The sequence below is a fragment of the Thalassophryne amazonica genome, chromosome 13 (genome assembly GCF_902500255.1).
Source record: "Thalassophryne amazonica chromosome 13, fThaAma1.1, whole genome shotgun sequence".
Lineage (NCBI taxonomy): Eukaryota > Metazoa > Chordata > Actinopteri > Batrachoidiformes > Batrachoididae > Thalassophryne > Thalassophryne amazonica.
This window is the reverse complement of record NC_047115.1, coordinates 99,581,993-99,600,334: the sequence shown is the minus strand read 5'-3', so window position 1 is coordinate 99,600,334 and position 18,342 is coordinate 99,581,993. Positions and strand designations below refer to the sequence as shown.

The following is an 18,342-nucleotide window of genomic DNA, read 5'->3' as shown; positions in this document are numbered from 1 at the left end:
TAGATCAACACTCTTGATGGGACACTTGTAGTCCATCTCCTGGACACATCTGTACATGGTGGCTCTTGATGCTCAGACTCCAGTCTCCGTCCACTCCTTGTGAAGTTCTCGAATCAGCTTTGCGTGACAATCTTCTCAATGTTGTGGTCATCCTTGTTGCTTGTGCATCTTTTCCGACTACATTTTCCGTTACAGTCCTCGAGTTGCTGACAAAAAGAGCTTCTGAGGCTGCTGAAGACGTTGTGTAAAGGTTGGCTTTCAAAGAGTAGAATAGTCCACTTCCAGAGCAGGCTGTACTTCCTGAGGAGGCTGTAGTCGTTAACATCTGCAGGAAACTCGTGTGGATGTTCTACCAGTCTGTACACTATGGTGTGCTTGGAAAGCACATCGAAGTCTTTCTGGTATTTATATTTGTATTTACATTTTGCTAATTGTTGTTCACTTTTACTCTTGATACTCGGTGTGCTTCTTACCGTGTGTGCTGCTATCCAATACTGCTGTAACCTCAATCTCCCTGCAGGGGATCAATAAAGTTCTGTCTCATCTAATCTAGTCTTTAACTTGGTTGTCATTATCTTTTCTGGAATGGCTTGAAGTAAGTCCAGATTAATGGTGATCAGAGATAACTTTTTGGATAAATTTGTTGATTTTGGTTTACTCATCAACATAGATGTTGCCTCCCAGTAGATCATAAACAAGAGTCATTAGGAGATGCCATGTCCCCCTGGTCCCCACAAATCAGCAATACGAAGTGTCACCCAAGTACAGAACTAGACTAAATATGACTGAAATTGGTCAACAGATTCTTGAGATATCACACTAACAAACAAAATCAGAGGGCTGGATGGACATGCTGATGGCTGTATGTCAAACCAGGGGGATAAAAAGGACACCAGACAAGACTCCCTGCTAGAAGACAGGGAAGAAGGTTCCTGCTCATGTCAGTTTTCTCAAGAAAAGTCTCCACTTAATAATAAATAATAATAATTTTCTTTATTTCTCATTGTACATACAGTGTATCTGGAAAGTCTTCACAGTACTTCACTTTGTGTGTGTGTGTGTGTGTGTGTGTGAGTGAGTGAGAGAGAGAGACACACACACACATTTACATTTACATTGCAGTCCATTTACCATTTATGGGTATTAATGTTCATACACGGTTCTGCCAGTGTGGCACTTACCATTACTATATATGCAGACAGGGGAAAAAAAAGGAAGACCGTTCCACAGAGTGGGTGCACGATAAGAAAAAGCTATTTTTAATCTAGTGAATGCAATATGTTTCCGTATGAAACAGTAAACAGTAAACATTGCTTCAAATTTTGAGATGCACCTGTCAGAGTGAGTTTTGAGACGTATTATAGTATATTTATAAACAGGTGGTGGCGGTAGTGCGCAAGGGTTGGTTGCCAACCGGCAATAAACGCCACAGAAGAAGAAGGAGCGGCAGGAAAAGGAGGAGGAGAAGAAGAAGAAGGTAAACAGTAATGGCGGAATGTCGGAGCAGCTCGTCGTCTCACTTCAGTCTGATGGAGACGGACGAGGTGAGAAACACGTCAGTGTGCCGTGGGTGACCGTGAATAAAGTGCTGCGCTGCCAGGGGCGGACTCAGGATGTTTAAGGATAGGGGCGTAAAAAAAAAATGGTCAGGGCACTTATCCTCAGTGTGCCACCCTGACAGCAAGGAAATATTCTTCATCCTGTGTTCTCTGTAAGTGGCTTTCTGATGAAGTGACAAAGCACGATAAAATGAAGGTGCTGACCTCGACGGTTTTATTCTTAACCCGCATTGACCCCAACCCACGTAACTCAAACCCTTTTTACAGTTAGACATATTTCACTCACTAACAGATCTTTTCTTCGTTTTTGGAAGTTAAGTAAGTTTGGTTGATATTTCCTATTTTGGTGTAATCTCGTCTATACAGTCTGTTTTTTCATCGCACCCTTTAGGACAGGTTCACTGTTATTATACAAATAGTGAATGTTTATGAGTTCAGTGGTACGAATATTTCATGAGGTGAAAGCTGGAACAAACAATTCAACGAGTCAAAGCCGAGTTGAATGGTTTGTTCCAGGTTTCACCGAATTATATATTTGTTCCATTGAAAGAATGTAAAAACATTATTTGTTTTATATAACGGCTAAAATAGATCCTTGTCATTTGATATTTTATTAATTTATAAACAACAGAAAAGGGACTTACATTTTGGTGTTCCACTGCTGCGAAAGTCCAACATGAACTTTAAATAGGAGTCCAAATTGTGACGTGTAGTCCGGTGATGCTGTGCACTGACTTCGTATTTACAAAAAAAAAAAAAACTTTCTGTAGTTCCTCAGTCCAGCCAAAAATCACATCGGCTTTTCATTTGAACAACTCTTCATGCATCCAGACGGCTTACAGCGGAGTGGATTTTGTGAGAACTAGCACCATCAAATTGTTGTCCCGGTTGTACCATTGTCCCGCATGCTCACACAACCAGGACAGTGCTTGTGCACGCGTGTACTACCAAAAAAAAAAGACTGTGTACTTCCTTAGTGCAGTGAAAAAAGTCCAGCTTTTCATTTTAATGCCCTGCTAACAGCTTCCAGATGGCATACAGCGCAGTGGATGTGTTTTGTGTGTGCATGCACATGTGTGTGTAGGTATAGCTACACACAAGTGGGGACTCCCACTCCCCACTTGTCCTCAAGTAGTCCTGTATTTGTAAATATCGATAAAAGTCCTTGGAACACAACCCATATTTGTCTTGTAGCTGTTCAAATGACCTCAGAGTTTCTCCATCAAACATTTGGTGTAAAGTTATTAATCCTTTCCTTGCCCAAACAGTAAAGCCTGGACCCATTTTTACTGGAAGAAAGTCACTTGGTTATTTGAAGTGCACGTGAAATTGTTAAGGGGACATCCAATTTTTCCTTACATTTCACCATGTGCGATGAGTATCGATAATCCATTCATTCTTTATTTTAAGTTCTCTCCATTCTTTCTGTTCCAAGAAAATTGCAGTCTCCAAAGGGACTAATGGTCTTGCATGGTTTTCTAATTTTATCCAGTTTTATCTTCGTCTTGAACCATCCATTCCTAAGTCCCCGCAATTGTGCTGCCCAATAGTAAAATTTCAAGTTGGGTAATCCTAAACCCCCATTTCCCTTAGAGCTGCATAGTAATTTCTTCTGGATCCGAGGCTTCTTCCCTTGTCACACAAATTTAAAAATAGTTTTATCTAGATCTTTGAACATAGATGGAGGTATCCATATAGGCAGGGATTGGAAAAGATATAGGAGATGTGGGAGAACGTTCATCTTTACAGTTTCTGTTCTCCCTATCAAAGACAGAGGGAGAATATCCCACCGCTTTTTTATTTTATTTTAGAGACCAATTTGCTGTGATTCTCTTTAAATAATTGGGAAGTGTGAGGGGTAATGACTACTCCTAATTATTTGAAGCCTTGAGTCAGGCACTTAAATGAAACAACTTTTTCCAATTCTTTTGGTTTTTCCCCCACCATCATTAAAGCTTGTGATTTGGTCTCATTGACTTTATAGCCTGAGACCAGTCCAGATTTCCTCAGACAGTCTAACAGAGTAGGAACAGAAGACAGTGGGTTCATAATATATAATATTATGTTGTCAGCATACAAAGATAATTTGAATTCAGATCCCCCAACATTTAATCCTTTCAGATTTTGGTTTTCACAAATCATTTCCACTAATGGTTCTATTCTGATTGCGAACAGCAGGGGACTGAGGGGACAGCCTTGTCGGGTTCTTCTTTTCAGTGCAAACTCTTCCAAAATAAATCCGTTTACTCTTATTTTAGAACTGGGGTTCGAATAAATCACTTTGATCATATTAATCAATTTAGAATGAAACCCCAGTTTCTTTAAAGTGTAATTTAAAAACATCCAATCTACTCTATCAAATGCTTTTTCAGCATCTAAGCTGAGAAGCATTGATGAATCCGTTTTTTTCCTTAGCAGCTGTCATTATGTTTAATGTTCTCTGAATGTTATTAATTCCTAAGCGACCTGGAATGAATCCAGTTTTTTCAATGCAAATTATGTCTCTTACACATTTTTGAAGTCTTTTGGCTAAAATAGATGTTAGAATTTTCATGTCGCAGCATAATAAGTTTTTATTGGTCTCTATGAGGAGCAACTTGTAGGCTCTTTGCCTTCCTTGTGGATTACGGATATTATTGCCTGGGACCAAGATTTGGGTGGGTCACATTCAGTAAGAGCATGAGTAAAGGTTCTCAATAGTAAAGGAGTGAGTTCATCTTTAAAACATTTATAAAACTCATTTGGGTAGCCGTCCTCACCCGGGGAATTGTTGTTTTTTGTTTAGGCTCTTAATAGCCTCTTCAGTTTCTTTTTTTTTTTGAGATTGGATTTATTTGATTTTTAGATTAAATATTGGTTAATGGTGATAAGTTATTTTTTTTCCAAATATTGTTCAATTTTATCTGCTTTGTTAGTGGCCCCTGGTGAGTTGTATAATGTTTCAAAAAAAGGTAGAAAATGCATCCGCAATGTCTTAAGGATGCGATACCATTTTTTTTTTTTTTTTTTTTTTTTGGTGGTTGGGTGTACAGTTTTTGTTGTGGTCCAATTAGCTTGGGCCTTGCATAGTTGAAAAGTGAGTAGTCTGCTCGCTTGGTTTCCTGATTCGTAATATCATTGATTTGCAAAATGCAAGGCTCCTTCTGCTTTATATGTTAGCAGGTCATTAAGTTCTCTCCTACATTGTTTTAGAGCTTTGAGAATATTCTCATCTTTGGTTCTTTTATGTTCCTTCTCCAAATCCAGGATATGTTTTTCCAACCTTTGCTGCTCTTTGTGTGTATCTTTCTTAATTTCAGATGAGAGGGCAATAAATTTTCCTCTTATGACCGCTTTCGCCGCCTCCCATAGTGTACAGTCTGAAACCTCTCCATTGTCATCATGTTCTAAATAATTTTTCCATTCTTGTTTAATATTTTGTACCTCATTTGAGTTATTAAGAAGGGAAACATTCAACCTCCACAGTTTCAAGTTGTTGCCCTGATCCAAATTAAGTGAAAGAACTAGTGGAGCATGATCTGAGACTGTTATTGGCTCTATGCGACAACTTGTCACTTTGTATATATCTCTTGTTAACATGAAAAACATATCAATTCTGGAGTAACTACCATGTACATTAGAAAAAAAGTGTAGTCTGATATTGGGTTGTTAATCTGATTGATGATTTACCACACAATTGAAATCCCTACCCATTGTGAGTAACCCTTCAATAAGTGAAGATAAGATGACTGAAATGCCTTTGAAAAAAGCAGTATCCTCTTTATTTAGACCATACAAATTTAAAATAGACACTTTAATTTCTCCTTTTTTCCCAACTATCAGAATATAACGGCCTGTCAGCACGTTTTCTCAATGGTGAGGCCCAGTGCTTTATGCACTGAAATAGCAACACCCCTTTTTATCCCCTCTTTCTCGTCGAACCAATAACCTGTCCCACCCACTCCCTTCGAAGGTTTTGTTGTTCCTTATCGTCAAGGTGGGTCTCTTGGAGTAAGGCGATTGAACATTCTTCAGTGGGGACATTATTTTTTCCTCTTTATGGGATGGTTAACAACGTTAATGCTGTAGCTTACAACATTGAGGTTGATCATATTTAGTTGTAAAGTGTAATAAAATTACCAAATGAGCCACTGAGCGCCAAAACAAAACAGAAAACAAAAACAGAACAAATAACCGTATTGACCTTAAAGAGTCTTTATGAACCTCCATTAAATCATCCTGCAACATGAACAACTGTAAAAGAAGAGAAGAGCATCCCATTCCCGATGACCTTTGGGCAGAAGGCAATCGTTCAGGGCAACGAATGGTTGCATTTAGATCTGTGTGATTGTCCAACCCAGATGTGTCCTAAGGCCGGGCTCTTGTTGGTGCAGACAGTGGCCCGCTCCCCACCTCCTAAACAGACCCATGTTATGAACGTACATAAGTAATATTTGTTTGCCCCAATCCAAAGTTCCAAACTATAAGTACGATATCAGGTCAGCCCAAGTAGCTCACTTAACTCACATTTTGTATGTCTCTAGTCGCTCCCGTCCTCTCCCTGAATAAGTTCTCTTATTTCTGACATCATTTCTTCTCCTACTGCCAGGCTGCGTTGTTCAAGCATCTCACATCATCTCCATCTCCAAGATTTCACTGTCCTCCAAAACAACGTTCACACCAAGATCCTGCAGTGTTTTCTGTGCTTCCATTAATGTTGACAATATTTTGGTGCCAGTGTCCAGAAAAATTTTCAACATGGCAGGGTATGGTGATTGTGCTTTAATGTTCTTCTCTTTAAGTTTCTTGATCACCTCACAAACTTTTTTCCTCTTCTTCTGCACTCCAGAAGAGTAATCCTGGTCTAAGTAAATTGTATGGTCCTCAAATTGGACATTGCATTGTCTCCAGGCAGGTTCTAACACTGCTTGTTTAACCTGAAAATTGAAGAAACGTACAATAATAGACCGCAGTGGGGCTGGTCCAACGTGCCTCGGTCAAAGGGTTCCATGGGCTCGTTCCACTTTGATTTCACCTCGCTCTTGCAGGTGCAACAATCTCCTCAAAGAATTTATCACAAAGTCAGTCATGTTGTCTTTTTCTGAGCCCTCGGGAATTCTATAAAGGTGAATGTTGTTGCGATGCTTGCAGTTCTCCATATCATCATATTTATTCACAAGGCTAGCTTTTCTGTGCAACAAGTAGCTTAGCACCCGCTCGTGTTTAGCATGCCTATCCTCCGTGGCACTCACTCTGTCTTTGGCGTCACTCATTCTTTGTTCCAAGACGTCCGTGCATGTTGCAATATCAGTCAGCTTGGTCTCCATTCTGGTGAAAGAAGCTTTAAGTTCCGAGAATGATTCAGTATTTTGTTATTGAAGTTTTCGTAACTCCGTTAGCACGTCGTCGTTCTTGTTACTTCCAGTGTTAGCCATGTTGTTAGCTTCTTCATTGATTATCAGTGAGGTAGCTTCGGCTATCATTAGCTGTTTAGGCCCGGACTTTGCTCGATTTAACATCTTTCTTGGTGGTTTTTTGGGTCAACATGTTTGTTAGGTTGTCCTTTTCACGTAATCTGGCATTCATTTATCATAAAACTCTCTAAAAGTGGCAATTTTTCTAAGGTCTGTTGGAGCTGGAGAGTTTACACACCGTCCTCAGCAATGACGTAACAGGAAGTCCGAGCAACTTTAACTTTTGACCCCTGTACAAACTGAAAATGACCTTTGTCACCATTCTTGCTGTTTTTACCTCATAACTCCATAGCATTCAGTCATAGATAGTCCAAACTATACCTTTTCAGAATATTTCTGATCAGACAAATAATGTGTTATACTTTCCAACATGATTGGAGCATTTTTAAAATTTGACCCCTGTGTAATTCTTCATTGATCCCTACCTGGCCGCCATATTGGATTTTCAAGTGGCCAGCACTTTTTCTCAAACACTGATTTATGAAGAACATTCATGCGAAATCTGATGCTTGATCACCAAGTGAACACTTCTGGCCAGAAGTCATACTTATCTGCTCCACTATCATCCATTTATTTATTCTCTATGCCTGTGGGGGGGGTTGGATGCTATCCCAGCAGTCATCGGGTGATAGGTGGAGTTCACCCCGGGCCACAGTGATGCCTGTTATGATTTTGCGTTATTGAGATGGATACCTTTGAAATGTAATTGAAGTGTCTCTTGGATAAGTATATGGGTACTGAGATGTCAGTGATACTATTTAAAAAGATGCAGATATGCAGGTAACCAGCGCTTTGTTTCTGTTCTCAGATTGATGATAAGGAGTTTGACATTCCCCAAGTGGACACGCCTCCCACACTGGAGAGCATCCTCAACGAGGTGAAATACACATTATGTCACGATTTTCACTTACCCTGTATTGTTTTCAGTGGCTTTGGATGTATGCGTGTGTGTCTGTATGTTTGTGTCTCAAACAAACATACAGACACACACTTGACAATACCTGTGGTGGAGTGTAACTGATGAATTGATCGACAAATCTTCATGACCTGGTCATTAGCTCAATGGATATTTTGATAATCATCATGGCTTGACTTCGCGAACGAAGATTTATGAAGGACGTCAGTGCCTGTTGCAGGCTCGCTGGTGGCTGACTAGTCCAATGCGGGACAGACAGACCCGGCCACAGCGGCTGCAAGGGAAGGTCTTATCAGGCGTCCCGGTCAGCAGCAATAGAGGGCCACTGGCGGTGGTCGATCCGACAGGCGGCGAGGGTCTTTTTAGGCAATCTTTGTAGCACTTCTTTGGAGCCCCTACGTTCCGGTGGCCAGTGGACAGCTCTCCGTACATTGCAGTCTTGGGTAGGCAATGGTCTTCCATTCTGGAGACGTGTCCAGCCCAGCGTAACTGTATTCTCAAGAGCATTGCCTCAATGCTAATGATCCCAGTCTGCTCCAAAACTTTGTTGTTTGTAACGAAGTCGCTCCAATGGATGTTGAGGATGGAGCGGAGACAGCGCTGATGAAAGGGTTCCAGGAGTTGTAGGTGGTGGCGGTAGGTAACCCACGACGACAGCGCCGTACAAGAGTGTTGTAAGTACGATTGCCCTGTACACAGCAATCTTGGTGCCTTTCCTCAGGTGTTTGTTGTTCCACACCCGCTTGTGGAGCCTGCCGAATGAGCAGTTTGCTTTAGCCAGCCTACTGTCGATGTTCTTATTGATCTTGGCATCAGATGTGATGGTACATCCCAGGTAGCTGAACTGGTGGACTTTTTTCAGCCCTGTCTCGGCAATGGTGATGTGAGGTGGGTGGTAATCCTCCTTGGGGGCAGGCTGATACATCACTTCAGTCTTCTTCAGGCTGATTTCAAGTCCAAAGAGCTGTGCGGCTTCTGCGAAGCAGGAAGTGAGACGCTGTAACGCTGGTTCAGTATGTGCAACAAGTGCTGCATCGTCAGCAAACAGCAGCTCTCAGACTAGTTGCTCCTGTGTCTTTGTGTAGGCTTGCAGGCGCCTCAAATTGAACAGGCTGCCATCCATGCGGAATCGTATGTAGACACCGTCGACGTTGTCAAGGTCTTCAAAGGCCTGCTGGAGCATCATGCTGATGAAAATACTGAAGAGAGTCGGTGTAAGCACGCAACCCTGTTTCACCCCATTGGCGATGGGGAAAGGCTGAGAAAGGTCGTTTCTGTATCGAACCTGGCCATTCTGGTCTTCATGGAGCTGGATGATCATGCTGAGAAACGTAGGTGGACAGTCGAGGCGTTTCATGATCTGCCATAGGCCCTTTCTGCTCACAGTGTGGAAAGCTTTCATCAAGTCAACGAACGTTATGTACAGCCCTCTGTTCTGCTCCTGGCATTTCTCCTGGAGTTGCTGAAGGATGAACACCATGTCGGTAGTGCCTCTGTTGGCTCTGTAACCGCACTGACTCTCTGGGAGGTGGTCCTCTGCTATGGAGGGAACAAGTCTGTTTAGAAGCACTCTAGCCAGGATCTTGCCTGCGATGGCCAGCAGAGTAATACCTCGGTAGTTAGAGCAGTCAGACTTTCCCCCTTTGTTCTTGTACAAGGTGATAATGACTGCATCGCGAAGATCCTGTGGTAGCTTGCTTTGCTCCCAGCAACAGGTGAGGAGTTCATGGAGTTTGGCGAGTAGGGTGGGGCCCCCATGCTTCCAAATCTCTGGTGATATACCATCAATTTCTGCAGCCTTGCCACTCTTCAACTGCTCTGAGGCCTTCGTAATCTCTGCGAGGGATGGAGGGTCATCTAGTTATGGTTTAATGAAACATAGATGGTGATGTTTGAGGACGGCGCTTTCAGACTCAGCTCATTTTGAAACCTGGTAGATGAACCTAAGTGTAAGTGACTTTGTGTTTGTTTCGTGTCCTGTGCTGTGTGTCTTCGGTGTGTCTCTGCAGCTTGATGATGAAGAAGAACCTTTTGTGTTGGAGGACTCGTGCATGCTGAATGCAGACAACATCGATGCACACTCCTGTGACACCTCGTCTCTAACCAGCTCTGACAGTGGAGACCCAGTGCACCTCAAGAGGCAGGAACACACACACACACAGTTCTTGGTATGACATTAAAGTCTGCTTGTCGGTCTGCAGGGGGTCCAGACCCTCAACCCTTCAATGTTATTACTGTCCCTTAGGAAATTGATGTGCAACATCAAGACTGCACACACAAAACATAAAGAAATAAAAACAAGTGCAAAAAATACAGAAATCTCTGCAACAGACACACAAAAACTAAATAAATACCCAAACCACATCGAACCAGAACTGAACATGAAACACCGCAATATGTGAAATCAAGTGCTGTACAATGGCAACCGATAAAATAAGTAAGAATCGTCATGTGGCTTCCCTGACATTGTCTTGAAACTGTTTTCTGTCCTTTGCCATCCTCCTTGCTTGCTCCATAGAGCCAAACATATCAATTATAGTCTTTTCCCACTTGCATTTTGGTCTTCCTCTTCTTCTCTTTCCAGGAATGTAAGACTCTAACACTCTTTTCTCCTTACCATCCTGCCGCTTTATGTGGCAATTTCTGCTTCCTCACATAGTGCAGCAACCAGTCATTTGTCCTTTTCTATACTGTCATTTGTGCAGTGTTGAGTCCATGGGACCCGCAAGATCCTTCGGTAGCACTTATTTTTGAAGGCTGTGATGTGTTGTTCATCCAACTTGTGCTGTACCCAGGTCTCGCAGGCATAGGTGGCCACTGGAAAGACACATTTCTTTGCTGTTATCACCGTCACCCTGGATCTTTGCACCAAGGTACTTAAAATGGTCCACTTCTTCCAGTACAGATCCATTAATTGATATTTGCTGTGTGTTTTCATCATCCTGTTCACTTGACACTGCCAGAACCTTGGTCTCTTTTTTGCATTCATCTTAAGGCCGTGTGATTCACTTCTCTTCTCACTGATTCAATGAGTCTGCTCAAACCAGATCTTTACTTCGACACAAGCGCAGCATCATCTGCATATATTAGATCACCTAAGACTTGCCCTCCTACATGTAGAAGATCATAACCTTCTGAGCATTCCTCTTTCATGGCTTCTTGCTTGATGTCTTCTGTATAGATGTTAAACAGCGCTGGAGAAAGTATGCAGCCCTGCCGGAAACCCTTCTCTATGTTAAACTAACCAGTTGTTCCACACTCAAGCTTGACTGCTGATTGTTGATCACAGTACATGTTTCTGATTAACAGTATCACATGTGGTGGGAATCCCATCACTGTCATTATGGAACAAAGTTGGTTGTATCTGGCATGTCAAAAGCCTTTGCGTAATCTACGAAGCAGATATACAAATCCTGCTGCATTTCTTGGCACTTGCAAATTAACATCTGAAGGTTGTAGATATGATCGCGTGTTCCTCGATGTTTCATATACCCTGCTTGTGATGCAGATATCTCTTAACTTCCTCGTTATCCTGCAGAGAATGATCTTAAGCATAATCTTACTGGCATGGCATATAAGCGAGATTGTTCTATAGTTATTAATTGAAGTAAGAATAAATAATAAAATAATGCTCACTCACTCACTCATCTTCAGCCGCTTTTCTGGGTTCGGGTTGCGGGGGCAACGGCTGCAGCAGGGGACCCCAGACTTCCCTTTCTTGGGCCGCATTGACCACCTCTGACTGGGGGATCCCGAGGCGTTCCCAGGCCAGTCTGGAGATATAATCTCTCCACCTAGTCCTGGATCTTCCCCGGGGTCTCCTCCCAGATGGATGTGCCTGGAACACCTCTCTTGGGAGGCGCCCAGGAGGCATCCTCACCAGATGCCCACACCACCTCAGCTGGCTCCTTTCAATGCGAAGGAGCAGCAACTCTACTCCGAGCTGCGCACAGATGACCAAACTTCTCACCCTATCTCTAAGGGAGACACCAGCCACCCTCCTGAGGAAGCCCATTTTGGATGCTTGTACCCATGATCTAATTCTTTTGGTCATGACCCAACACTCATGACCATAGGTGAGAGTAGGAACAAAGATTGACCTGTAGATCGAGAGCTTCGCCTTTTGGGTCAGCTCCCTTTTCGTCACAACAGTACGGTAGAGCGAATGCAATACCGCCCCTGCTGCACCGATTCTCCGGCCAATCTCACACTCCATCTTCCCCTCAATCATGAATAAGACCCCGAGGTACTTGAACTCCTTCACTTGGGGCAAGGCTGCCTTCCCTACCTGGAACAGGCAATCCATCTGTTTCCTGCTGAGAACCATGGTCTCAGATTTAGAGGTGCTGATCCTCATCCCAGCCGCTTCACACTCGGCTGCGAACCGATTCAGTGAGTGTTGGAAGTCACCGTCCGATGAAGCCAACAGGACCACATCATCTGCAAAAAGCAGTGATGAGACCTTGAGCTCACCAAACCGGAAACCCTCGTCCCCTCAACTACGCCTCGATATCCTGTCCATGAATATCACAAACAGGATTGGTGACAAGGCGCAGCTCTGGCGGAGGCCAACCTCCACCGGAAACGAGTCCGACGTACTGCCGAGCACCTGAACACAGCTCTCGCTTTGCGAGTATAGAGATTGGATGGCTCTGTGAAGGGATCCCCTCACTTCATACTCACACAGCATCTCCCACAGTATCTCCCGGCGTACCCGATCATATACCTTCTCCATGTCCACAAAACACATGTAGATTGGGTGGGCATACTCCCAGGCACCTCCCAGGATCCTTGTGAGAGTAAAGAGCTAGTCGTTTGTTCCACGACCAGGACGAAACCCGCATTGTTCTTCAATCAGATGTTCGACTATCGACTGAACCCTCCTTTTCAGCACCCTGGAGTAGACTTTACCAGGGAGGCTGAGTTGTGTGATGCCCCTGTAGTTGGCACACACTCTCTGGTCCCCCTTTTTAAATATGGGGACCACAACCCCAGTTTGCCACTCCTTATGCACTGTCCCAGACCTCAAGATAGATAAACTTTATTGATCTCACAGAGGAGAAATTCACAACACAGTGTTGAAGAGACGTCTCATCCAATGTGTGTTGAAGTCCCCCAGCAGAACAATGGAGTTCCCCTCCGGAGCCCCATACAGGACTCTATTCAGGGACTCCAAGAAGGCCGAATACACCAAAATGCTGTTCGGTGCATACGCACAAACAACAGTCAGAGTTTTCCCCCCCGCCACCCAAAGACACAAGGAGGCAACCCTCTTGTCTGCTGAAGTAAACTCCAACGTAGTGGCTCTCTGCCAGGGACTCATGAGTATCCCCACACCCGCCCGGTGCCTCACCCCCTGGGCAACTCCAGAGAAGAATAAGGTCCAACCCCTATCAAGGTTCTGGAGCTGAGGCTGTGCGTGGAGGCAAGGCCCACCGTAACTAACTTGTATCACTCCCCCTCCCGCATAAGCTCCGGCTCCTTCCTCCACAGTGAGGTGACGTTCCACACCCCCAGAGCTAGCCCCTGCCACCTGGATCTGGTCCGTCGAGGCCCTCGACTTTCACTGCCACCCAAAGGACGTCACACCCGACACCAACGGTTTCCCTTGCAGGTGGTGAGTCCACAGGGTGGGGATGGAAGGTTCACGTTGCTTTTTCGGGTTGTACCCGACTGGGCTCCATGGCAAGCCCAGCCACCAGGCACTTCCTGACGGGCCCTACATCCGGGCCTGGCTCCAGATGAGGGCCCCTGGCTTTCTCCGGGCCGGGTCACATTTCCTCTACCTCTTTCTATCATTGTGTCTTGTGAACCACTCTTAGTCTGGCCTTTCACCTGAGACCTGTTTGCCATGGGAGACCCTACCAGGAGCACAAAGGCTCTAGACAACACAGCTCTCAGGTTCATAACAGTACACAAACCTCTCCACCACAATAAGGTGCTGGTTCCTGGAGAAAATAATAAACATGTCAAATGATCAAACAATGTACAATGATCAATGCTAGTACTGTGGTGACCATAGCAACCAGGACAATAATCATGTCACTACCTGCTGCATTTATTAGTGCAATAATTTAACTTATGGTGCACTCAAGTCACTTTACATATATTACACTACATATTACATACGAGGTCTGTCCAAAAAGTATCAGACCTTTTTGTTTTTTTCAAAAACTATATGGATTTGAATCACGTGTGATTGCATCAGCCAAGCTTGAACCTTCGTGCGCATGCGTGAATTTTTTCACGCCTGTCAGTTGCATCATTTGCCTGTGAGCAGGCTTTGTGTGAGCACTGGTCCACCCCTCTCGTCGTTTTTTTTATTGCGAATAAATGTCTGAACGATTTGGAGCTTTGCTGCATCATTTTTTTTCCAGAAACTGTGAGAGACCTCCAGGTGGACACCGTTCGGAAAATTAATATGGCTTTCAGGGACGATTTTGTGGGGATTACACAGATTAAGGAGTGTTACTGCCACTTTAAGGACGGCCCACAGCTGCTGAGAGCGCGCCGCGCTCCCAGCGCCGATCGACAGGCTGAATCAACCAGATCATTTCCAACGTGAAGCCTTTGTTGATCCGGGACGTCGTCTGACTTACACAAAAAAAGGAAAAAGGCGTGGACATCAGCACTTTTTCGGCACATTCCACTGTTAAAGGAATTTTTTTCATGGAAAGAAAAGCGGACGGATGCGCCACCGTGCCGTTCATGGCGCGGGACAAAACCACCTCCATGTTGGTCTCACAGGACAGCTTTGAGATGGCTTTCAGACGGCTGTCGGTGAGTTTTCAGTCATGTGACTAACCGAGAAATTGTGGATGAGTCTGGACATGCCAGAACATGTCCTGTGAGGCTTCATCACGGCGTTGCTTTGTGCCATGCGGCTCCACCGCAACGCGCGGAATTCCTCCGCTCTTCTTTCCATGACAAAAACTCCTGTAACAGTGGAATGTGCCGTTCATTTCCAAACTGGATGCTGTGTTTTATCCGGGACGTCCTCTGACTAGCACAGGAATTGCGGAAGACGTGAACATCACCACTTTTTCGGCACATTGAGACAGACGTGCGGAGGAATTCCGTGCGTCGCGGTGGAGCCGCATGGCGCAAAGGAAGAGTATGTTAAGAGTGTGTTGGAGGTTAAACGAGTGTCTGACAGGGTGGTCAGTGTGAAGTTGGAAATTGAAGGGGTGATGATGAATATCATCAGTGCATATGCCCCACAGGTAGGTTGTGAGGCGAAGGAGAAAGATTTGTGGAGTGAGTTAGATGAGGTGGTGGAGAGTGAACCCAAGCATGAAAGAGTGGTGATAGGAGGAGACTTCAATGGGCATGTTGGTGAAGGGAACAGAGGTGATGAGGAAGTAATGAGTAGATATGGTATCAAGGACAGGAATGTGGACAGATGGTAGTTGATTTTGCAAAAAGGATGGAAATGGCTGTGGTGAACACCTACTTTAAGAAAAGGGAGGAGCACAGGGTAACATAAGAGTGGAGGAAGGTTCACACAGGTGGACTACATTCTGTATAGGAGATGCAGACTAAAAGAAATTAGAGACTGTAAGGTGGTGGCAGGAGAGAGTGTCGTTAGACAGCATAGGATGGTTGTTTGTAGGATGACTTGAGAGGTAAAAAAAAAAAGGGGGAAGGAGAGTGAGAGTTCAACAAAGGATCAGATGGTGGAAGCTGAAGGAGGAAGACAGTGCTTCTCTCCAGGTGAGAGAAGCACTGGTTGGAGGAGAACCAATTTTAGGCAATCAACCAACCAACCAACTTTATTTAAGCACATTAAAACAACCAGCGTGGACCAAAGTGCTGTACAGAAGAATAAATTAAAATCATCATAAAAGACATAATTCACATAAGATGTAAAATTGTAAACAAAATACAACTGACATAATTAAAAGACATAAAACATAAGTAAAAATAACAACCATACTATTAAAGCAATAAGATAAAATCCAGTCAATGAATGAAGCCAATGTCTTAATACAGTAGTGTTCAGAATAATAGTAGTGCTATGTGACTAAAAAGATAAATCCAGGTTTTGAGTATATTTCTTATTGTTACATGGGAAACAAGGTACCAGTAGATTCTCACAAATCCAACAAGACCAAGCATTCATGATATGCACACTCTTAAGGCTATGAAATTGGGCTATTATTAACTGCTTTTTTATCAATCCTGTGACTCACTAAACTAGTATTTAGTTGTATAACCACAGTTTTTCAAGATATCTTCACATCTGCGAGGCATTAAATTTGTTGGTTTGAAACCTAGATTTTGCTGGTTTGCTAGTGTGCTTGGGGTCATTGTCTTGTTGAAACATCAAGAGCATGTCCTCTTCAGCATAAGGCAACATGACCTCTTCAAGTATTCTGACATATCCAAACTGATCCATGATACCTGGTATGCGATATATAGGCCCAACACCATAGTAGAGAAACATGCCCATATCATGATGCTTGCACCACCATGCTTCACTGTCTTCACTGTGAACTGTAGCTTGAATTCAGAGTTTGGGGGTCATCTCACAAACTGTCTGCGGCCCTTGGACCCAAAAAGAACAATTTTACTCTCATCAGTCCACAAAATATTCCTCCATTTCTCTTTAGGCCAGTTGATGTGTTCTTTGGCAAATTGTAACCTCTTCTGCACATGTCTTTTATTTAACAGAGGGACTTTGCGGGGGATTCTTGCAAATAAATTATCTTCACACATCGGTCTTCTAACTGTCACAGCACTTACAGGTAACTCCAGACTGTCTTTGATCATCCTGGAGCTGATCAATGGGTGAGCCTTTGCCTTTCTGGTTATTCTTCTATCCATTTTGATGGTTGTTTTCCATTTTCTTCCACGTGTCTCTGGTTTTTTGTCCATTTTAAAGCATTGGAGATCATTGTAGATAATAATAATAATAATAATAATAATAATAATACATTTTATTTGTATTGCACCTTACATTTCAAAGAAATCTCAAAGTGCTACAGCAAGGATTTAAAAACAGAATTAAAACAGATTTCAAAAATCATTTCAAACGATAAGATATCTAAAAGGCCTTTTGAAATAACAATGTCCTTAGGCCTTTTTTATAGGCCTCCACACTTTGTGGGGCCCTCAGGGTCTCTGGGAGGGAGTTCCAGAGCCTAGGGGCCACTGCCTGGAAGGCCCTGTCTCCCATGGTGGAGAGTCTGGTCCTGGGTTGGTGAAGGCAGTGTGAGGAGGTGGTGGAGCGGAGAGATCTTGAGGTGGTGTGTGGGGTGAGGAGTTCACTGAGGTAGGCAGGGGCGGTTCCGTGCATGCACTGATAAGTCAGGAAGCAGAGTTTGTACTCTATTCTGTATTTGATGGGCAGCCAGTGGAGGGATCTGAGGAGAGGGGTGATGTGGTCAAACTTGCGCCTCCTCGTCAGGACCCGGGCGGCACAGTTCTGGATGTGCTGCAGCTTTTGCAGGTTTTTACCAGGGGTCCCGACGAGGAGCGTATTGCAATAGTCCAACCTGGAGGAGACAAAAGCATGGACCAACCTCTCAGCATCTGGTTGGGAAAGGGAGGGGTGAAGCTTGGCTATGTTTTTGAGGTGATGGAAGGAGACTTTGCATAGGTGGCGGATGTGGGTGTCAAAGGTGAGATGTGGGTCAAATCTGACTCCAAGGTTGGTGACGGAGGTGGACAGGGGAATGTTGTGGCAGAGAATGGGAATACTGGTGAGGGAGGAGGACTGGGTTGATGTGGGGTACCGATGAGGATGGCTTGAGTTTTGTCAGTTTTTAGCTTTAAGAAAGTTATCAGTCAGTCATCAATCAGATGAACAGCCTATAATTTTTTGCACCTGCGTATAAGTTTTCCCCTCTCCAATCAATGTTTTAATCAAACTACGCTGTTCTTCTGTACATTGTCTTGAACGTCCCATTTTCCTCAGGCTTTCAAAGAGAAAAGCATGTTCAACAGGTGCTGGCTTCATCCTTAAATAGGGGACACCTGATTCACACCTGTTTGTTCCACAAAATTGACGAACTCACTGACTGAATGCCACACTACTATTATTGTGAACACCCCCTTTTCTACTTTTTTTTTACTAATAGCCCAATTTCATAGCCTTAAGAGTGTGCATATCATGAATGCTTGGTCTTGTTGGATTTGTTAGAATCTACTGAATCTACTGGTACCTTGTTTCCCATGTAACAATAAGAAATATACTCAAAACCTGGATTAATCTTTTTAGTCACATAGCACTACTACTATTCTGAACACTACTGTAGGTGTCAAAGGTCAAAGAGAAGAGATCGGTTTTCTTTAGAGATTTTAAATCAGACAGAGATGAGTTCTATCTAATGTACTGAGGCAGGTCGGTTCATCATTTTGGATCCACAGCAGTGAGTGTTTGATCCCCTCTGAGCTTCCACTTCATTTCAGA

At 43.7% G+C, this 18,342-nt stretch overlaps 1 protein-coding gene across 1 annotated transcript in view; it reads left to right on the top strand.

The window, feature by feature from the left end:
* The first annotated feature begins 1,425 nt into the window (after positions 1 to 1,425).
* Positions 1,426 to 18,342, top strand: part of vps8 (VPS8 subunit of CORVET complex) — a 371,669-nt gene continuing 354,752 nt past the window's right edge. The window contains exons 1-3 of the mRNA XM_034184542.1: positions 1,426 to 1,544; positions 7,821 to 7,889; positions 9,938 to 10,068. Of these exons, the coding sequence (XP_034040433.1) occupies positions 1,488 to 1,544; positions 7,821 to 7,889; positions 9,938 to 10,068 (257 nt within the window). The 5' untranslated portion in view covers positions 1,426 to 1,487. The remainder of the gene's footprint in view (positions 1,545 to 7,820; positions 7,890 to 9,937; positions 10,069 to 18,342) is intronic.